The sequence below is a fragment of the Mastomys coucha genome, unplaced genomic scaffold, assembly GCF_008632895.1.
Source record: "Mastomys coucha isolate ucsf_1 unplaced genomic scaffold, UCSF_Mcou_1 pScaffold8, whole genome shotgun sequence".
NCBI lineage: Eukaryota > Metazoa > Chordata > Mammalia > Rodentia > Muridae > Mastomys > Mastomys coucha.
This window is the reverse complement of record NW_022196914.1, coordinates 59,520,838-59,542,397: the sequence shown is the minus strand read 5'-3', so window position 1 is coordinate 59,542,397 and position 21,560 is coordinate 59,520,838. Positions and strand designations below refer to the sequence as shown.

General features: G+C 40.4%; 1 protein-coding gene across 4 annotated transcripts in view; it reads left to right on the top strand.

Annotated features, from left to right (window-relative positions):
* Tnpo1 (transportin 1) overlaps nt 1-21,560 on the top strand; it is an 88,772-nt gene that overhangs the window by 31,553 nt on the left and 35,659 nt on the right. For 3 of the 4 annotated variants that reach the window (XM_031360417.1, XM_031360419.1, XM_031360416.1), the window contains exons 2-6: nt 336-449; nt 2,512-2,587; nt 7,652-7,801; nt 14,023-14,129; nt 17,557-17,690. In XM_031360417.1, the coding sequence (XP_031216277.1) occupies nt 336-449; nt 2,512-2,587; nt 7,652-7,801; nt 14,023-14,129; nt 17,557-17,690 (581 nt within the window). Of the gene's footprint in view, nt 1-63; nt 200-335; nt 450-2,511; nt 2,588-7,651; nt 7,802-14,022; nt 14,130-17,556; nt 17,691-21,560 lie in introns of those variants that run through there. The other variant, XM_031360418.1, reaches the window with a different exon arrangement.

The window sequence follows — 21,560 nt, the reverse complement described above, 5'->3', positions numbered from 1 at the left end:
GGCTGCAGGAGTTGGTTTGGTCTGAGAGTGCTCCGTGGCACTAGGACCCAGGGGGCTCCCGTGAGCGGATCTTGGGGCCAGATTGCAAATTCGCGGTGACTCAGTCTGGTCAGCTCCTGGAGCTCGAGGCGGCCGTGGCGCACAGCACAGACACGGCGGACGTTGGCGCGGAGCTTCGGAGCAGCTCGGCCGGTTTCGGGTCCGAGCCTCGGTTGGGGCCGGGGCTGGGGCTGGGCGGCGGGCCGTGGGCAGCGGGCGGGTGCGCGGACGCGCGGCGGGCCTATGCGTGGGACTAACATCTGCTCGTCTCTTCCTGTGTCTGGCTTTATTTGCAGCAAACCAAGATGGAGTATGAGTGGAAACCTGACGAGCAAGGGCTTCAGCAGATCCTGCAGCTGCTCAAGGAGTCCCAGTCCCCAGACACCACCATCCAGAGGACCGTGCAACAAGTATCCTTGCCGTGCGGTGCCGGGCCTCGCGCCGCCGCCCGCCTCTCCTCCGGGCCGCGGCCCCCACCCCGCCGGCCTCGTGCACGCGGCCGCAGCCCGCCAGGCCCGCCGCCGCCGCCGCGTGGGGCTCGGCTGCCGCTTCCGGGCCACCGCCAGGGAGGCCACACGTGCCGTGCCGCCACGTCCCCGCTGCTGAGCGGGAGCGGCCGGGCCCACACAATGACCGGCGGGGCGGGAGCAGCGGGCCTGCCGAGCGGGACTTGAGCCGGGCAGCATAGCGCGGCCGGGGGTGGAGCTGGCGCGGGGTTTGAACTCAGCCGAGGGCCCAGGGCTTTCTCCAGCCGCGCCTGAATGGCCGGCGATACTGTGGTGCTCGTGGGAGCACCTGTTGCAGCCTCCCCGGCGCTCCAGTGAGGTTTGCATGTTAAAAGCTTTGGCACAAGGCTGCATGGACTCCATCTACCCAAGGGGTTGCTGTGGGCTAAATGCTGGTGTAGAGGTCTCATTGCTACAGTTGGAGAAAACTACATTTGCTGCAGGCTCCAGAAGGGAAACAAACACGCAGATGGCAGCCTCTTACCCCTGTTAAATCCAAGCAAGTTAATTCTTTAAGAACTAAGATTTGTTGTGTTCACACCAGATTCCCTTGTAATGCTTTCCAGTAAGGAGCAAAATTACCTAGTAGGGAATTTAGTAAATTAAATAAGATCCTGGGGTTTGAGCTTATTTAATTTAGAAAAAAAATCCACAGACGTGACTTTACTAGAGGGTTTCAAGAAGTACTGCGTTGCTGTAACCTCAGCCCTCCATTAGATGACTATGACACTGCCCGTTTAAAAGTGGATAGAATAGTGACTTAGATCTACATGGATTGTTTAAAAAGCCATTTTATTGGAATACCTTTGATACTAGGGAAAATAGTAGTTTTGGGTATAGTGGAGCTTTTATCTGAACATGCTGTAGTCTTAATTTTGTGTTGTCATAATTCCATGGGCGGTTAAAGTTGCAAAAAAGTGTAAGTATTATTTTACAAATTAATAAAATTAGCCAAGTCCAGAATTGCATTGTAATTTCTATAGCATTGAGTATTTTGTTCTTTTAAGTACCTATTGTATACCAAGTATGGTGCTTTGGCCAGTCCAGTAGTCAGTGTACAGTTTACTCTGGGTATTGAGCATATTATGTCCTGTGAGAAAGAACAAATTAATCAAGCATGGTCGTGCCACCCCTGTGATCACAGCTTGTGGGAGGTTAGAGTGCTCAAGATGGCCTGTTCTTTTGTGTCCATAGCATAAAACAGATTTGTTCTGTTACACAGATATGCACAAAATGCGTGTGTGTCTTAAGTTGTATGGAAGAAGGTAATAATAAACATTAACATCAGCATGCTAAAACTAACAGTCCTTGTTTGGGCTTTACTTGGAAATAGTAGTTACATTTTGTTAGAATTTATATACCAACTCCAGACATTTTAAGGCCATATGTAAAAAGCCTATTTAGTGTATCTGGTATATTTAATAAATAATTAGATACCTTTAGTAAAAACATTTTAATCTCTGTGCAGGTAAAACACCCCTGGCAAGCATATTACAGATTGAGAGTCAGGGTTTGAAAGACTTCGGGCATTACATCCCTGGCAGTTAGTTCCCTTATGTGTTGTGCCTTGGGATGAATGGGGGTTGATTTGATGGACTTTATGTCTGGGAAGATGGTGTGGAAATATGCATAAATGACATTCTCTGCTTTTACATTTTAAAGAACAAATGAGTCAAAAAGAACCATCATGCTCAATTCCTCAAAAGCTCAAAAAGTGCTTTATTGAACATGCAGATACTTACCTTCATTTATGTCTTACTGAATATATTTAAGCAGTATTTCAGCCAGAAAGAACTCAAAGGTTGCTTTTTTTAAAATAACAAGTACTAGTGTGTTGTAAATAACATCAAGTTTGATTTAATAAGTATTATTCTTAGGAAAAGTAGAAGGCCAAAAATTATTAGATTTTAAAATTTCTTTTTCTGTAGATTAACAGAGAAGTTTCCTTAACTACTGTTTGTTCTAGAAACTGGAACAACTCAATCAATATCCAGATTTTAACAACTACTTGATTTTTGTTCTTACAAAATTAAAATCTGAAGGTAAGTAAAGTTTAACTAAAAATATCTTTAACACTCTTAAGATCTTTATACTGTGGATTATTACTGTCAGAGGATTTCATTTTGCCATCTAATTGATGGGTGTCAGATGTGCCGCATAGAGTTACTGCCTCTGTAGTATTTAGATGGGTAAGTACTGTTCTCTTGCTAACTGGATGCTCATGTAAGTTCCCTCTGTTTGCAAAATGAAAAATGGGTTGCATGATCTGTCTTGGTGTTTATACTGAGTATAATAAAGGTTGACTTTTTAAAGAGCATGCAGATTGAATGCAGGTCTTAATAATTACGTGGATGTATGTGTATGTTCATTATAGGAAAATCTGAAAAGCCATATAGCCAAAATAAAAATACTGCCATCCAATAATTGTTGTCTCTGAACTTAACTTCTGACTATATACTATTTCAAAGCTATTTACAAATGATGGAGTCATTAACTATTACAATTTTCATTTTAATAACTCCTACTTGTCTGTTTTTACAATGACATGGTCATTAATTGTTCTTAATACATGCCACGTATCATTCTTGATTTTATTTCACATATTCATTAGCACTGCTTCTTTTGTTAGATCATTTGTTTCGTGGGAAATACAAATGAAACAGATAGTGATCATTGCCCTCGCTCAGCTCATAGGACAGTGGGGGCTGCTTTTGATGGCGTTTGGCATTGAATGTCTCTCTCTGGAATTCACTGCAGGCACTCACACAAGTATCGACAGTTTTCTGCCTCTAAACAAGACAGTTAAGGCCTCTAAACAAGAGCCTTAGCCCTTGTTTGGCAATGGGTGTCTTAGAAGCCATAGTAAAAACTGCTTTGTAGAGTGAGCTCTGTCTGGATTCTGACACTAAGGCATGTGACCTGTCTTGCTTCTTTCAGCTGGAAATGCCTGCTAGGTATTTTCAGATCCTATAATCTCAGCTCCGGAGCCTAGCATGTCATGGAAGGATTCACTAATTCATACACACTTTAGTGATTCTTTTAATTTGTTCTCAGGTGGTTTTTTAGTGAATTTTGTGGGTTTTGTGATTGAAGGATACAATAAACATTTTAAAACAATCTAGGTTTTAAACTAGAAGTTCTTTTAGTATATCTTTAAAATCAGTGATTATTATTCTGCTTTGGTGAATACTTGGGAATATACTATTTTTCTTAGTATAGAAAAATCTCACAGACTGGTGATCAGTAATTACTTGGCTGGAGGTGTAGTTCATTTTAGAATAGCATGTATGAAACCTGTAGCTCTGCAGACATCCCCTCATCACACACACACCTTTTTTTGGTATGTGGTAGAGTTGTGACAGAATCTCTCTGTGTAGCCCTGGCTGTCCTGGAACTCATTCTGTAGACCAGACTGGCCTCATACTTAGATCCACCTGCCTCTGCCTCCTGAGGACTGGGATTAGCGGTGTGTGCCACCAGGCCTGGCTAAAATACAGTGGCTGTTTGTTTGTTTTGTTTTGTTTTGTTTTTAAATCATTCTTTTATCTTTTATGTATTCATCCCAACCACAAGTCCTCCACTCCCCTCAGATGAGCAGGCCTCCCAGGGACATCAAATAAACATGACAAGCTACAATAAGACTAGGCCCATACCATAACATCAAGACTGGACAGGGTAACCCAGTAGTAAGAAATGGGTCCTACAAGAAGGCAAGAGTCAGGGACAGCCTCCATTCCCACTATTAGATATCTACAAGAACACCAAGCTACTCAGCCATAATGTGTGTGTGTGTGTGTGTGTGTGTGTGTGTGTGTGTGTGTGTGTGTGTGTGTATGCATGCAGAGGACCCAGACCCAGGTTAGACTCCTACAGGGTCCCTGATCTTTCCCAAATTCCTATGAGTTCATCCTACTGTTATGTCCCTGAACCCTGTGGTTCTTCCAATTCTGACCCATCTTCCTCCCCTCTGCCTAATGGCCTAATGTTTGTCTGCATCTGCTCCCATCAGTTGGCTGGATAAAGTCTCTGCTCACTTTGATGATTCTGCTAGACTCTGGTTCCAGCACACTCTACCAGTAGGTTGAAGGTTTTGTGGCTGTTTCAGGCACCATGTCCCCCACTACTAGTAGTCTGCTAGGGCTACTCATGTAGATTGCATTGCACTAAGTTCTACCTCTTCCCAAAATGTTCCCCAGTTCCAGTCAGTTCTTCTAATATTTTTCTCCCTTTCCCCTACCTGATCCCTCCTATAAAACACACTTACAAATAAGATTTTGCTCTGTAATTGTTTACATTTTGCTCTCTATCCTTTTCTTGCCCTAATTTCATATAAGCTATTACAGCATTATAATTTTTAATTTCAGACTTTCTTGGCATATAAAGATACCTCCCCCCCTCTTGAAGATTTATTTATTTATTTAATGTATATGAGTACACTGTAGTTGAACTCAGGACCTGGAAGAGCAATCAATGCTGTTAACTGTTGAGCCATCTCTCCAGCCCATAAAAATACTTTTTAGAGGGCTGGCAGGATGGCTCAGCGGGTAAGAGCACTGACTGCTCTTCTGAACATCCTGAGTTCGGATCCCAGCAACCACATGGTGGCTCACAACCACCCATAATGAGATCTGACACCCTCTTCTGGTGCATCTGAAAACAGCTACAGTGAATTACGCTAGAGAGAGTGGGGCCAGCAGAGGTCCTGAGTTCAATTCCCAGCAGCCACACACATGATGGCTCACAGCCATCCATACAGCTACTATGTACTCATACACATAGAATAAATAAAATAAATCTTTAAAAAAAAAATACTTTTTAGAAAATACGTAACTCAATAATGGACAGAATTTAGACTCTAAATTTTAGAGACAGCTAACCTACACCTCCCCCATAGACTTGTTAAATTATACACCCGCAAGATATTCACATTTTCTTGACCTAACATTTATTTTGTCTATTTTAAGTACCCTTCAAAGCATGTAGTGGGAGTTTTGTGGGGGGTTTTGTAAAACTTTTATTTCTTCTTTTCCCACTCATAAATTTATTTCCTTTCAACCTAGAAGAGTGCCAAACCTAATTTTTCTAAGAAAGAAAACCAGCTGGCTTCTATGGCTATCTACATTATAGAAGGAATATGACATTGTTTTTTAGTGGAGATGTGTATTTTTCCTGGTTGTCCTGGAACTCACTTTGTAGACTCAGGCTAGCCTTAAACTCAAGAGATCCACCACTACTGCCTAGCCCTTCCATGAAGTTTTAAACTTAGAATTTTAAGCCTCATTGAAACATGTTCTAATTGGAAATAGAAAGATGTGTTGCTGTGAGCTCTTATTCTCCATTCTTTGGTGATATAAGAGTACAGTGCTTGTGCTTGAGAAACTGTTCCTTTCCCTCTTAGAGATTTTGCCAGTCAAAATACAGAGCACATAACTAACTAGAACAAGTCCAAGGTAACTTACTTGTTAATGAGGTGAGTCAAGCATTTATAGTACAGTAACATTTAATACATCAGCTTTTATACTTTTTCTTATTTGTGTATGTTTTTCTGTCTTGTCTGTTAGTGTATGCTGTGTGTATGGATGCTCTCAATAGGTCCCATGAAGATGGAGTTACAAGTGGTTGGGAGCCACCAATGTGGTTGCCAGGAACTAGGTTCTTCTGTCTTCTAATTGTAGCAAATGCTCTTATCTTAGCCACTGATCCCTCTCCAGCCCCTGTGGTTTTTGCATCTTGTAATGAAGAGGGTTGTACAAAGTAAGAGTGCAGCAGAGAATGAGCTAGGTGCTTCCTTCAGGTAGATCATTTGCCTTTCCATTCAGTGCTCCTACGTGACTTATTTTTGAGACAGGGCCCAGGTTCTACTATCTAGAGTAAGCTGACCTACCCACATAGAGGTGTGTGCCAACATACCTGGCTGATAATTTTTTTATTTTTAAGATTTATTTATTTTATGTGCATGAGTACATTGTGGCTGTACAGATGGCCGTGAGCCATCATGTGGCTGCTGGGAATTGAACTCAGGACCTCTGTTTGCTCCGGCCCCACTTGCTCTGGCGTAATACACCGTGGCTGTCTTCAGACACATCAGAAAAGGGCATCAGATCTCATCACAGATGGTTGTGAGCCACCATGTGGTTGCTGGGATCCAAACTCGGGACCTTCGGAAGAGCAGTCAGTGCTCTTACCCACTGAGCCATCTCACCAGCCCAGATAATTTCAAAGTCTGAAATAATAAGTAGATAAAACAAAGTCGTCAACATAAAGGCACATGTTATCATACTTGGCCTGTGTTTTGTCACTTGACTCCAGTTCCAATTTTTTAACTTGTGTATTGTGAGGATTAAATGCCACAGATATTGTGTTAGTGTTAGTGTATTTAGAACATGTCAGGCATTCTTGTGTCATTTGTTAGCACCAGCAATGAATTGGTCTTTTAGAAGACAAGTATGAACATTAAACAACTTTAAAGTCAATTTGTTTTTAATGCTCTAGGAGGGAAATTTTGCTTTACTGTGTCCCACCCCCACTTCCAGACAAGTGAAAAACATTGCAGTCATAATGTATGAAACTGATCCTATCTATATCTTTGTTTCCTTTTGTTTTCCAAACTGGATGTTGTTTGTTTGTTTGTTTTCTTCTCAGGGACAGTTTTCTTTCAATGAGACGTTTAACATTATATAAAATATTTTAGATTGCCAAGTTCTGAATGGGCACCACTGGTATCTATGACCAGTAATACCACTAAGCATATTAAAAATGCACTGAGCAGTACCCTACTCCAGAGAATTACTTTGAAAATGTCAGTAATGTCAAAGCTGAGAAACCCTGAACCATAAATTATAGAGCTAATTTTTGATAATTTGTAATTTTAGCCAAAAGAAATGGGAATCAATCCTTTAGTATAAATGGTTTTAAAATAACTGTTGTTGAAGATAGATGGTGGGAGAGCATGACTTTACTCCCAGAGGCAGAGGCATATGGATCTCTGAGTTCCAACATGGCCAGGGCTACAGAGAGAAACCCCATTTCAGAAAACAACCAACAACAAGTGGCTGTTTTCGACATCCTGAAACAGAACTCCTTTAACGTTCAGTGCTTTCTTCCAGATGAGCCCACACGGTCATTGAGCGGTCTGATCTTGAAGAACAATGTGAAAGCTCATTTTCAGAACTTCCCGAATGGTGTGACAGACTTCATCAAGAGTGAATGTCTAAATAATATTGGGGACTCCTCTCCACTGATCAGAGCCACTGTTGGTAAGCAACCCGTGTCACAGAAGCCTTGCTCAGGCTAAGTTCAGTTGGGACGAACAGCAGAGCCTTTTAAGTCCTTCTGTATAGCGTTCATCATGCAGTAACAGCTCCATAAGGCAGTGAGGCTGAGGTCACCGGTTGCTAACTAGTGCGATGGTTAGAGTGACAGCACTTGGCTTCCTGTGAGAATGTGTGCATAGGGATTCCTTATGTCAAATGCCATGGCTCACTCTCTAAGGTACAGCATCCATCTTACCGAGAGAATTCTAAATGTTTACTCTTCTAGTACTAGCCTTCTTTGTGTCTGCTTAGATGACAGGGTTTGCTTTCTTTGTTTTTTAAAGTCTTTTCAGTGTACATCTTGTTTTCAGGGATTGAAACTGTTTATTTAATAGTAAATTAAAATAATTACAATAGCTGACATGTCATTTTGGGAGCACACAACTGCTGTTTGGTAAGTGCGTGTTAGCTCACCACAGAAATAGGCAGCTGTGCTCAGAGAAGCCTCTACCATCAGTGTGCCCAGGCCTTAAGAAGCTGTCTTTTGCCGGGCCGTGGTGGCGCACGCCTTTAATCCCAGCACTTGGGAGGCAGAGGCAGGTGTTTTTCTGAGTTTGAGGCCAGCCTGGTCTACAGAGTGAGTTCTAGGACAGCCAGGGCTACACAGAGAAACCCTGTCTCAAAAAACCGAAAGAAAAAAAAAAAGCTGTCTTTTACCAGGACCTGTAAAGCTTTAAGTTTGAGAAGTGCTGTTTGTGTGTGAGGCTCTGACTCTCTTCAGGCACTCCCATGTTAGAGACTGCTGTTGTTCTGACTTCAAGTTTGAGGAGCAGGGCACAAACTCTAAGACTCTTCTCGCATCCTCATAGATCCTCTTAAAGGCATTACTAGCTCTTGGCAGTGGTAAAGAGAATGGAGTGTGCTAGCAATTTTCTGTTTACAACAAGAAAAAAAATAAATGTAGTAAAATGGGATAAAAAAATTTAGTTTCCTCAGAGAAAGAAGTTTAACTGAAAGGCAAGGAATGTGTGAGATATAGAAATTAAATGAAATTCTTGGCTCCCCAAACTGTTGTATTATAAACGTGCCGCTTCTGTTAGTCCACATGGTAGAACTTAGTCTTAGCTGTAGAAGATTGGAAGTGCTGGAAAAAAGAGTCCCTGTTATCTTTCAGGGGGTAAGTCTGCATTTCTTTTCCAACCTCTTTGGGCTGCTTTATTATCTTTTGTTTTCTTATTTCAAAATAGAAATGCTGCTGATGGCTATAATTTGTATTTCTTGACATTATTTCATAAAGTCTGTACAGTTCTTGGATTTTAGATTTTTTTTTAAGATTTTTTTATTTTATATATTGTTTATATATTGTACATTGTTGCTGTCTTCAGACACACCAGAAGAGGGCATCGGATCCCATTACAGATGGTTGTGAGCCACCATGTGGTTGCTGGGAATTGAACTCAGGTTCTTTGGAAGAGCAGTCAGTGCTCTTAACCACTGAGCCATCTCTCAAGTCCCTTAGGTTTTGTTTATAGTATGTATTCTGGTATTCTGACTGTGAGAGGCCACTGACTTTTTTCAGTAAAGCCAACAGTTTTTAATCTAGCTTCAGATATAAGTGCAGTGTGTTTCCAAGTGATGGATGGAATGCAGTTAAATAATTGTGAGCCCAGATTGGATGTGAATAGAACAGCTAAAGCAGTGGTTGGCAGGTGGGAAGTGAGCAGGTTCATTTAGTTCATCAGATTTCTTCACTTTTGTCTACAGATTAAGGATCCCTTGGGGTTTTGGAACATTCACATATTTTGCCAGTTGGGCAACCTTTACCAGAATTCACATTACTATAAAATCTGAATGTCCTAAGACAATGTCACTGTATCTCTACATGGCCTTACTGTGGAACTCACTACGTAAACCAAGCTGACAAAAAACTCAATGAGATCTCTTAGCTCCTGAGTGCTGAGGTTCAATGCATGAGCCACTATAGCTAGCTAATAATTTCTGGTAATTTAAAAGTCTGAAATGCTAATTACATAAAGCTACCTAGTTAAATAGATTGGCCAGTTATTTGCTTTGTGTTGTTAATTAAAAATGAATGGGCAATGGTGCTTCAAGACAACAAAACAAAAGCTTAAGAATATCCAGCTTTGGCATGGAGAGATGGCTCAGCACTTAAGAGCACTGACTGGTTTTCCAAAGGTTGGGAGTTCAGTTCCCAGCATCCACGTGATCCTGTAACAGGATCCAATGCCCTCTTCTAGTGTGTCTGAGAGTGTGCTCACAGACATTTACTGTTGTTGATGGTGCTGAGGGTGACCAGTAGTCGAGTGCTTAGCCCAGATACAACATGTCTACCATCCTGTGATAGTTCAGGGAATGTCCCAGAAGTCGAGGGCAGGAAGAGTGTGAGCAAGTACAGGCAGTGAGTTAGAAGGGCTTCAGAATGCCGTCTTTTGGGCATGACATGGCCATTGAGTTCCCCTGTCCTGGGACTGTACCAGATTGGTCCTGTAAACAGCCTGTCATAGGTGGAGGTGTGGGGTTCATAGGGTCCCACTACCTGGTGAACTATGTCTTCTGAAACATTGGAGAGGCATAATCATAGTCTTCAGTTGTGCACCCACTGGTGATCCATACAAAGCTCCGGTATACAGCTTCAAAGGATGGGTCACAGAAGGAAGAAAAAGAGGCAGGAGAGGGTGAGAGTAGCTAGGGTATGAAATTATCAAGGGACAAAAACCTTGAAAATTGTGTGTGCCCCCCTCCTCTTGTTTCGATGCACAATAAAGATGGTAGAGCAGTAGGAGAAGTTATTGGGCAGGACACAATAAAGTACTTTTATGGTGGAGGAAGACTCACAGGAAGCAGTCACCTAGAATTGTGGATGTTTTGGGGGTTTTGTTTTTGTTTTGCTTCTGGAAAATAAACACAAGCATACTATAAGATGATGATTTCCAAGATATCTGGGATTTTTTATTATTTTTTAAATTAGTTAATCTTAGTTCACGAGAAAGGATTTTAAAAATCTTAAGATGTATTTCGAGATGGATCTTGTTTTCTGTTCATTCTCTGAGCATATGCCCACTGTACCTAAATTTAATTTCTTCTCTCTCTCTGTGTCTTGTATGTTATGAATCTTGTCAAAATTTATTTGGAAAGTACTTCATTTTAATGATTGTATGTTAATCCATTGGCTAAATGAATTGCTTGTCTTATCAAATAATACATGTCTTGCTTGTAGTGTTACTATTCTAATTATAGTAGAAAAGTTTATATAAGATTAATTTATAGAACTAATCTTACTGGCCAAAATATTTTAAATTCTTAAGATTTTATGTATTTAAGTATTACCAAACCCAATTACAGTTCTCATATTTGTTTTGTTTGGTTTTGTGAGATAAAGTCTCTGGTAGTCCAGGTTGGCTGGGTACTTGATCCTCCTGCTTCTATCTCTTATATGTTGGAGTTACAGGCATGTGACACTCCGCCCAACTCTCATGCTTACTTTTCCTTTTTTCAACTCTTCTTGCTATTTTCAGGAGTAGATGGGTTTATGGGAATACCTAAATTGGAGTTTTTCAGTCTTTCAACATTCTTTAATGTTTCCCAAGCAAAGGGAATGCCATACAAATTGTAGATTGTGTCTCTTTTTTTTTTTTAAGATTTATTTATTATATGTAAGTACACTGTCTAGACACACCAGAAGAGGGCGTCAGATCTCATTATGGTTGGTTGTGAGCTACCATGTGGTTTCTGGGATTTGAACTCAGGACCTCCGGAAGAGCAGTCGGTGCTCTTAACCGCTGAGCCGTCTCACCAGCCCCCAGATTGTGCCTCTTTTGTACATTTGGTTTCTCTGAAATTTTACTTGTTTTTTTCTTGTTTGGTTGGTTGATTGGGAGTTTTTGAGACAGGGTTTCTCTATGTGGTCCTGAAAGACCTCTAGATCAGACTGGCCTAGAACTCATAGATCTGCCTGCCTCTGTCTCCAGTGCTGGAATTAAAGCTGTCTCCATTGATCCTGAGTTGGCTTGAGCTCCTGATCTTCCTGCTTTCACTTTCCAAGACTGGGATTACAGCTTTTGTAAGCACAGAATCCTGTGTTCATTTATATTTTAGCTTGAAGAAAGACTTAACTGACATGAACAAGGTCTTGGTACCAAATTGATTCTCGCCTAAAGGCCAGTAGTAAGAGTGATAGCTTTAAAAGGCTTTCAGTACTTAAGGTTTGCCTTGTTTTGTTTTGTTTTCTACTTGATTTCCTTTTCTTAAAAAGTAAATTGTTGCTGGGCAGTGGTGGCACACGCCTTTAATCTCAGCACTTGGGACTTGGGAGGCAGAGACAGGCGGATTTCTGAGTTTAAGGCCAGCCTGGTCTACAGAGTGAGTTCTAGGACAGCCAAGGCTATACAGAGAAACTCTGTCTTGAAAAAAAACGAAAAAAAAAAAAAAAAAAAAAAAGTAAATTGTTGCCAGGCAGTGGTGGTACATGCCTTTAATCCCAGCACTTAGGAGGCAGAGACAGGAGGATTTCTGAGTTCAAGGCCAGCCTGGTCCACAGAGTGAGTTCCAGGACAGCCAGGGCTACACAGAGAAAACCTATCTTGAAAAAACAAAAGTGAATAGTTTGTTTGTTTGAGACAAGCTAAAAATAAAAACTTCAGTTCTGGTTGACCTGGAACTCACTGTGTAGATCAGATAACCTCTAAACCCACAGAGATCTGTCTGCCCCTGCCCCTGCCCCTGCCTCTGCCCCAATTAAAGGTATGCTTTAGTAACTGTGCTGTGTGAAAAAATTAAATCTTTGTCATCAGGTTTGCTTATTGTTCAGAGCAATCTTGTTAGAACTACAGGGGAAAGTTTAAGAAAGCTTGTCTTCACTCTGCAGCTTGCTCAGTAATAACTGGGTATGTCAGGCATTTTTGTGTATTACTGAATTTTCAGAGTAACCCCATGAAGAAATTATTTTTCCATTTTGCAGCTTAGATTATACACAATTTACCTACTGTCAGAGTTTATTATACCTTTGTGTTTTGAAAAGATCCATAGCCATGTTTTATACAACAGATAATATATTTATTATTAAATTAGAAAAATGTTAACACAAAACTAACTCATTAGATGGTGCACAACACAGTTTAATTAGTCCAGTCAGAAGGAGATGCTTAGAATGTGCCACCAGTGTGGACTGTTGCAGCATTTCATAATGTCTGCTTAAGGTAGGGGTTTGTCTAGTTAGAGTTTTATTACAGTGAAGAAACACTATGACCAAGGCAACCCTTATGTTTAATTTGGCTGGGTCCTGGTTTCAGAGGTTTCGACTGTTAGCATTGTGGCTGAAAGCATGGCAGCATGCAGGCAGGTGGTGCTAGAGAAGAGCTTAGAGCTTTACATCTTGGTTTGCAGGCAGCAAGGAGACTGTTTCACAGAGTATAACTTGAACATTTAAGATCTCAAAGACTTGCCTCCATAGTAGCACACTTAATCTAACAAGGCCATACCTTCTAATAGTTCCACTTCCTATGGACAAACATTCAAACACATGAATCCGTGGGGGCCAAACCCATTCAAACCACCACAGGGTGGTTTGAGTGTGGACACACTGGATTGTTCTCCAGTGAGGCATACATCTGCTTATTGTTTCCCTGCTTGTAGTCGTTGGTTGTAATTCCTGTGCAAGTTGGAAAGGTATTCTTAGTTTTTTGCTTGTTTGTTTGTTTTTTGCCAGGTTTCTCTGTATAGCCCTGGCTGTCCTGGACCTCGCTTTGTAGACCAGGCTGGCCTTCAACTCAAGAGATCTTCCTTTTTCTGTTGGAATCAAAGGCATGTGCCACCACCATCTGTCTTATTGTTAGCCATTTGATGGATCTTTTATTATGAATCTTACAGAATCATAAGCTCATTGTTCAGTGGTAGACCTGCTGAGGGCATTTTGGTGTCTTTCTGTTTACTTGTAGGTGATTTTCATGAAATTTTGTTTAGTGAAAGCATCATTATAGAAAAGCAAATTGTAGGGCGTTTGTACAGATTTTGGGAAAGTTTTAAAAATTGGAGGGAATGTGCCACAAGATAAAAAGTGTGTGATGCGTGCTGCGATGCACACTCCATGCCCTGTGCTGAGGTGGTGGTTACTGAAATTGCAGTCTGGGTCTCCTGGTGGGTTTAAAGTGTGTGTTGTGCACATGCCTCACAGCGCAGTATGCTCCAAATGTGTGTTGTCTTTCTAGGTATTTTAATTACAACCATAGCCTCCAAGGGAGAACTGCAGAATTGGCCTGATCTCTTACCAAAACTCTGTAGCCTGCTGGATTCCGAAGACTACAACACCTGTGAGGTACCTACCGCTGTTTGTTTTCTCATAGCAGAGGGTAACTCTGGGAGTGCTTCTGGAATGGACAGCTTCAGAACAGAATGCAGAGCCAGCAGCTGCCTTTGTATTTTATACTTGTTAACCTTTTACAAACGCTTTTCTGGGAATAATAAGACAAAGATCTGTTTCCTGTGAGGAAGTTATTCTTAAATGTTACATGCATGTGATTAACAGCTGTTTATACTGCATTTAATCAATTAATTTTTAATTGTATGTGTGGAAATGTTCTCCCTGTGAGTATATGTGTGTTCAGTATGTGTGTCTGGTGCTCTCAAGATCAGAAAAGGTCATCAGATTTCCCTAAAACTGGGGTTGGTAATGGTTTTGAATGACTATGTGGTGCTGGGAACCAAACTTGTGTCCTCTGCAAGAGTAACGAGCATTCTTGTCTTACTAGTGAGCTGTATCTCCAGCCTCTTGCTGGTGTCTGACAAACTTAAAAAAAAAAAACCAAAAAACTGAAAGTTACCAAAGCACCAGACCATAAATTGTTTTTTTGTTTCTCTAAATTAATGACATACAATAAAAGGCTCAAATATTTTAAATCGTTACAGGAATTCTGATTCTGATCTTGATTTTGTGTTTTAGTTTCTTGGGGTTTGTTTGTTTGTTTATTTGGTGTGTGGGTTGCTTATTTCTTGCCACTGATAAATTATATAAAACTATTATATATGTTTGGGGAAATGAAGAAAATGTTTGAATTTGTTTTTTTGAGACATTCTCATGGTGACCTTGAACTTTTCCAGTCCTCCTAATCTACCCCCCAAATGCCAGGATTACAGACGTGATCTACCGTGCCCACTTAGAGTTCCTTTCTTACAGATTCTTTTTTTTCTCAAGGCAGAATTTCTCTGTGTAGCCCTGGCTGTCCTGGAACTCACTCTGTAGACTAGGCTGGCCTTGAACTCAGAAATCCATCTGCCTCTGCCTCCCAAGTGCTGGAATCAAAAGCATGCGCCACCACTGCCTGGCTCTTACAGATTCTTGATGTTGATGAGCACTGATGTATTCGACTTACTCGCAGACAGAGTCAATTTTTTTCCTTCCTCCCTCCCTCCCTTCCAAGACAAATCTCACAATATAGCTCTGGGTGGCCTAGAACTCCTAGAGATTCAAACTAGCTTTGCTTCTGAGTGAGAATGAAAGCCATCATGGGACATAAACAGTTTAGATGCTTTGGTTCTAAAGCAACACATCTTGGAGGTATAAAAGAACAGGGTGCCATGAAGTGGTCTTATGACTACCCTGGCCTGTCTAAAGGAACAGCGAGCGACTTGCAGAGAAGAGAGATTTTGTCAAAGCAGTCTCTTAAATCACTCTTTAAAAACTTAATTCTCGGGGCTGGAGAGATGCTCAGCAGTAGGAAGTACAGGCTACTCTTCAGAGAACCCAGGTTCAATTCCCAGCACCCACATGGCAGCTCACAACCATCTGTAACTCCTGTTCCGAGGATGAATGCAGGCAAAACACCAATGCACATTAAGTAAATCTTTCAAAACAAAGTGTAGTTCTCAGATATATGCTGCAATCCCTAGGAAATAGAGTGGCACAGTTTAAATGGCACTTTGATATATGGTAAATATAAAAGATGAGATATGATCAAGTAGTTTCTGGGAACCAAAGTATAAGCTATACTAATGGTAAATTGTAAGATGTTGTGCTAAAGATGCAGTCTTTCTAGATGTTGGTTCAGAATAATTCCTAAATGTTTGTTTTTTAGTGGAAATTTGGTCAGTTTTTTTGCTTGATTGATTCTGTTTGGTTTATATTTTTGCTTTTTTCCTTGTCTTAAAAATGTATTCTGTCAGACAGTGATGGGTGTCACAAGCCTTTAATCCCAGTGTGGAGGTAGAGGCAGGTGTCTCTCTGTTTTTGAGGCCAGTCTTGTTTACAGTGAGTTTCAGGCCAGCCAGGGATACAGAGAAGACCCTGTCTTGAGAAACAAAAAAATAAAACCAAACAAATACATTCTTCTCTATTATTATTTTGGGTGGCGGCTGGTTGATTGACATTGTTATTGCCACAATAACAAACAGGTGAACATTTCATTTGACTTTAGTCATTCATTGCCTTTTAGAAATATAACTTTTGTGGAAAATTCTTAGTATTCAAATATATCTATTTTAAGGTAGCTATACTATATTAGGTTAGCATGGTAAATCTAAGACTGACTTTATAGTTTTGATAAAATTTTAAGTTCCAAAATTTAATTTTTGAAGTATTATAAATTCTAAAAAGAATTATAAAATAATCACTTTAAAAGGCTATACCTTTGGAGCGGTAGAGATGGCTCAGTAGTTAAGAGCACTGACTGGCTGGGCGGTGGTGGCGCACGCCTTTAATCCCAGCACTTGGGAGGCAGAGGCAGGCGGATTTCTAAGTTCGAGGCCAGCCTGGTCGACAGAGTGAGTTCCAGGACAGCCAAGGTGACACAGAGAAACCCTGTCTCGAAAAAACCAAAAAAAAAAGAGAGAGAGAGCACTGACTGCTCTTCCAGAGGTCCTGAGTTCAATTCCTGGCAACCACATGGTGGCTCACAACCGTCTGTAATGGGATTGGATGCCCTCTTCTGGTGTGTCTGAAGACAGCGACAGTGTGCTCACAGACATTAAATAAATAAGTAAATATTTTTTTAAAGAAGGCTGTACTTTTGTTAGTACTGTTATAAACTAACTGTATTGCAGTTGTGTACCAACTTGTTAGTAGTGGAAGCAGAAAGAGTAAAGTAGTTGACCTACTTAGTAGGTCATACTATGCGCATGAACTCTGGGCTGCCCTCTTGTCAGGGAAAATGACTGGGGAATAGTTGTCAAGTTGAATCATATCCTATTACTGTTTTGTTGTCAGTTTCTAATATATGCCTTATGATTGTTTTAAAGTTATTAATAAGTTATATATTTCAAAGTAAATGCATGTTACAGTGGTTATTTCTATGAAAAGGTAGCTTTACATTCATTTTAGCAATTAGTAAGAAAATTTAAATATGGACTTAAAATTGATGAGACCATCTCAGTGGAATTAGATAATGAAGGTGATATTTATAACTAACCAAAATATTTTCCACTTTTAACTTACCTAATGCTAGAATTTAAATGTGTCCTTAGGATAATATTTTAATAGTCTGAATTGTTTTTAAGTTCTATAAAGCATGTGTGAGCAGAGAACATAAATATCCAAACTAGTATTTCACACATCTTGGGTTTTTGCTTTGTTTAGCTTTGTTCTAATCTTTTCCTTGAACTTTTTCTTGTTGTGTTGTCTAGACAGGTCTCAAACTAGTTAGTGATCTGTTTGTCTTAGCCTTCCAAGAGCTAGGATTACAGATCATGTGCTTTGCCACCTATTTGTAGGTGATTTCAATGAATTCTAACATTGCAATCTTGTCTTCCAGGGAGCATTCGGTGCCCTTCAGAAGATATGTGAGGACTCTGCAGAGATTTTAGACAGTGATGTCTTAGATCGCCCTCTCAATATCATGATCCCCAAGTTTTTACAGTTTTTCAAGCACAGTAGTCCCAAAATAAGGTATGTTTATAGCAGCATTGGTTGGCCATTCTTTCGTTTAAGACCAAGATTAGTTTGGGAAAATTGTTTTTGAAGTTATCAGCCTTGTCACATACAAATACCTTCCTCTGTAGCTGAATAACTAAAATTCTTGCAGTGCAACATTGGCATACCCATGTCCATTGAGGTGAACAAGATTATCTAATAGTCTTTGAACTTTTAAACAAGATGTCCTCTTTGCTACCTACCCCTATTTCCAGGTCTAATTCTGTGTTCTTTTGCCTTTCATCCTGTGATAAGTAAATTGTCTGAATTGTAATGAAAACATGTTTTCATTGACTTGTCAGCTGTTGTTACTTTAAAGGTGTTGTTGCATCTAATTGCAGAGAGTAGGGCTCATTTAAACAGAGGTACCAAAACCATTTAGTATGCCCTGAATGACATAGGCTTATGTGGCAGCTCCTCAAGTTTAGTCTAGACTGCATCCTCTTTCTTCACCTTAGCAATCACAGGTCTTAAAGTGATGCCTGCCGTGTAATGGTGAAAATACTGTATTTGAAGATAAATTAACCTTGATTAAGCCTATTGCAATCAGTTTCTCTAGCAAGTTGCAATTTCAGTGTGTTAATGAAAGTATGTGATTTTGTAATGCCTCCTATATTTTTTTGAGCTGTTGATCTTGTTGCCTTTTGTTTTGGTATGTGGTTGGTTGATTTTCCTAACTTGTTAAGGAAGGTGTTACTATTTCTACTTTATCAGTTCCCTTGGGTTTTTTGTTTGTTTGTTGTTTGTTTTGTTTTGTTGTTGTTTTTTGTTTTGTTTTTGTCAGTGCTTCGTGTACTTCATAGAATAAGCAGATGTATTGGCATATGAGTAAGAATCATTGCCTAGAAGTAATCAGCCACTCAAGGGTAAATGGACTTCTTTGCAGAATATAGCTAGTAGTTGGGCTTCCGTGCTGTGTCACAGACTTGTTTCAACTGTGTGACCAGAGAGCTAACTTGAATTTATTTCTTGGTTAAATTCTCCATTTGTGTTATTCTCCTATAGCTGTTTGCCTCTTTCATACTGTTCTTCCCCTCCTCTGGTCCTCTTTGTACTTTGATATGTTTCACGTGTATATTTAAATTCACTTCGAGGTTCTGCATATGAACCTTGACATGCCTCTCTGGATAGGGCAGATTTCACTTTCACACATGTCCAAGTCTGCACATGTCATAAGCTTGTTCTTCACAGCTCTGTGAATAAAGACTTAGGATCTCGTGTGTGTGTGTGTGTGTGTGTGTGTGTGTGTGTGTGCGTGTGTACGTACCAGGCATGGTGCAGCTGGACTATATAGTAGTTCTGTTTTTAGTTTTTTTTTGAGGAAACTATCAATTTCCATGGTTGCTGTTCCCATCATCAGCAAAAGTAGTTCCTGTTCTTAGTGTCCTTGCCAGCATTTGTTATAAGTCATTTTTAAAGTGATGGCCATTTCAGTAGTGGTAAGATGAACTCTCAGTGTTGTTTTGTTTTGTTTTGTTTTTGTTGTGGTGGTGGGTTTTTTTGGGGGGGTGGGGTTCAAGACAGGGTTTCACTCTGTAGACCAGGCTGTCATCGAACTCAGAAATCCGCCTGCCTCTGCCTCCCAAGTGCTGGGTCAGTGTAGTTTTAATTGATGTTTCACTAATGCCTAAAGATGTGCAACACTTTCATTGATCATTATATATTTCTTTGAGAGCTGTCTCTTCGCTTCATTATCCCATTTAGTGATGTGATATTCTGCATATTGGTATGTTGTCAAAGATTTTCTCCTATTTTTCATGCTGTTTCCTCTAGCAGTTTCAGTTTTCAGGTCTTACATTAAGGGCTTTGATGCATTTTGAATTGATTGTTTGTTTGTTTTTTTTTAACAAATTGTAAAGTATGGATCTAGTTGGTCATTAGTGTGCAGATACCATACCCAGTTTCCCCAAGAACATTTGGAGAAGAGGCTCCTTCTCAGTGTTTGAGACCTTTGTGAAGGATTGGGTAGCTGTAGAAGTGTGTTTATTTCTGGGCCTGTGTTGTACTTCGTGGGTGTGTGGGTGTGGGTATGTGTGGTGCCCTTGCTATTGCTATGACTCTGTTGTAATCTGAGACAGGTACTGTGCTGCCTTCAGCACCACTCTGTATTTAGGGTCCTAGGACTGTCCTTTGTCTTTGTGATTCTAGACAAGTTTGAATTGTAAGTTAGTGCTTTCCCTTAGAACTTTACCTGCTGCCTCGTTTTGACCACCGTGTGTTTTATGAACAAGTTCTTGGTGTTAATTTGGGCATTATAAGTGCTTTTTTCTTTGGATATGTTTGAACAGAGTGCTTCTTTATGGTTGTTTTTTTTTTGTTGTTGTTGTTGTGTTTTTTTGCTTGGTTGGTTTTATAATATTTTATTTTGGGGGCTGGAGAGATGGCTCAGTGGTTAAGAGCACTGTTGTTCTTCCAAAGGACCAGGTTTAATAATTCATAGCATCTACATGGCAGTTCCCCCCCCCCTCTTTTCTTTCTCTCTCTCTCACGCACATGCACACAAAGCATCAATGCACATGAGATTAAAAATTAAAAGAAAATAAACATTTTATGGGTCTGAGTGTTTTGGATGTGTGTATGTCTACTCCATATGCATGCAATGCCCATGAAGGCCAGAAGTTAGTTTTGGCTCTCTAGAACTAGAGTTATAGACAGTTGTTAGCTGCCTTGTTGATTCTGTCAGTGATATGTTCTATTTTCCTTTTTAATTTAGTTTATGTGAAATTTTCATCTCTAACATTCTTCTCCACCCCCAACCCCCATCTCAATTTGCTTAACTGAATTCCTTTCACTTTGCTTTTTTGGCTTATATGGCTGAAGTTTTCATCCATTTTGCCAACTTTCTCCTCTGTGCTTCTGAATTTCCTCTAGTTGGTGCCTTGATTTCTTCTCTAATTGATCTGCTTGTCTCTATCCTTTTTGAGGACATTGATCATTTTTGACTGTTAAACCTTGAGTCATGAGTGTAGTTAAGATCTTGGAAGGGAGTCTTATGGTCATCCTTTCACACTTCTGTGTTTCTATGTTGCAGTTTGTGTGACTCTTGTTTTGGATACCTCTTCCTCTTTATTTATGGATCTTATTGGGAAGTAGCCTACTTTGGTGGGCTCAGTTAATTCCCAGTTCCACTTCTTGAGGAGCAAATAAAGAGTTACAGCAGAAGCAGTTGCAGCAAATGGTGCACAACAGGTTCAGAGTCCAAATCAGTGGGCATTCTACTCGTCAGCAGAAAATAGAAAAAAGTAATGTAGTGAGTGTGTCATGAAACTAAATATTTAGAGTAAATGTGGAAATGGTAAACAGGTCGGATGGAAGAAGGAGGCAGGCACTCAGGAAAGACGGAAAGGAGATGGAAAGGGAAACGAAGATCATGAAGATTGTAAAGGGGAAGAGAGAACAGGCAGTTAAAAAATAATTCTCCAATAATGAGAAAATATGTGAGCAGTGTAAGATGCAAGTAAGAAGGGGAATAAAGCTAACAAAAGCTTTTCAAATATGGAAGCTGAGTGTGACAGTACTACCTTTAATTCCAGCAGTCAAAGAGGCAGGCAGGCAGATCTTGGGGTTCGAGGCCAGGGAGTTGGTGTACATAGTGAGTTCCAGGACAGCAAGACTGTATAGAGAACTCTAATCTCAAAAAAAACAAGTAAATAAGAATTGCAAAGATAAACTCATCAGTGTTAGAGAGATGGTCAGTGTGTACTGTTTCAGAGGGCCTGAGTTAAGTTCCCAGGACCCATACTATAGCTCACAACCACCTCTTAAGATGTGACAACTTGGCTGGTGAGATGGCTCAGCGGGTAAGAGCACCGATTGCTCTTCCGAAGGTCATGAGTTCAAATCCCA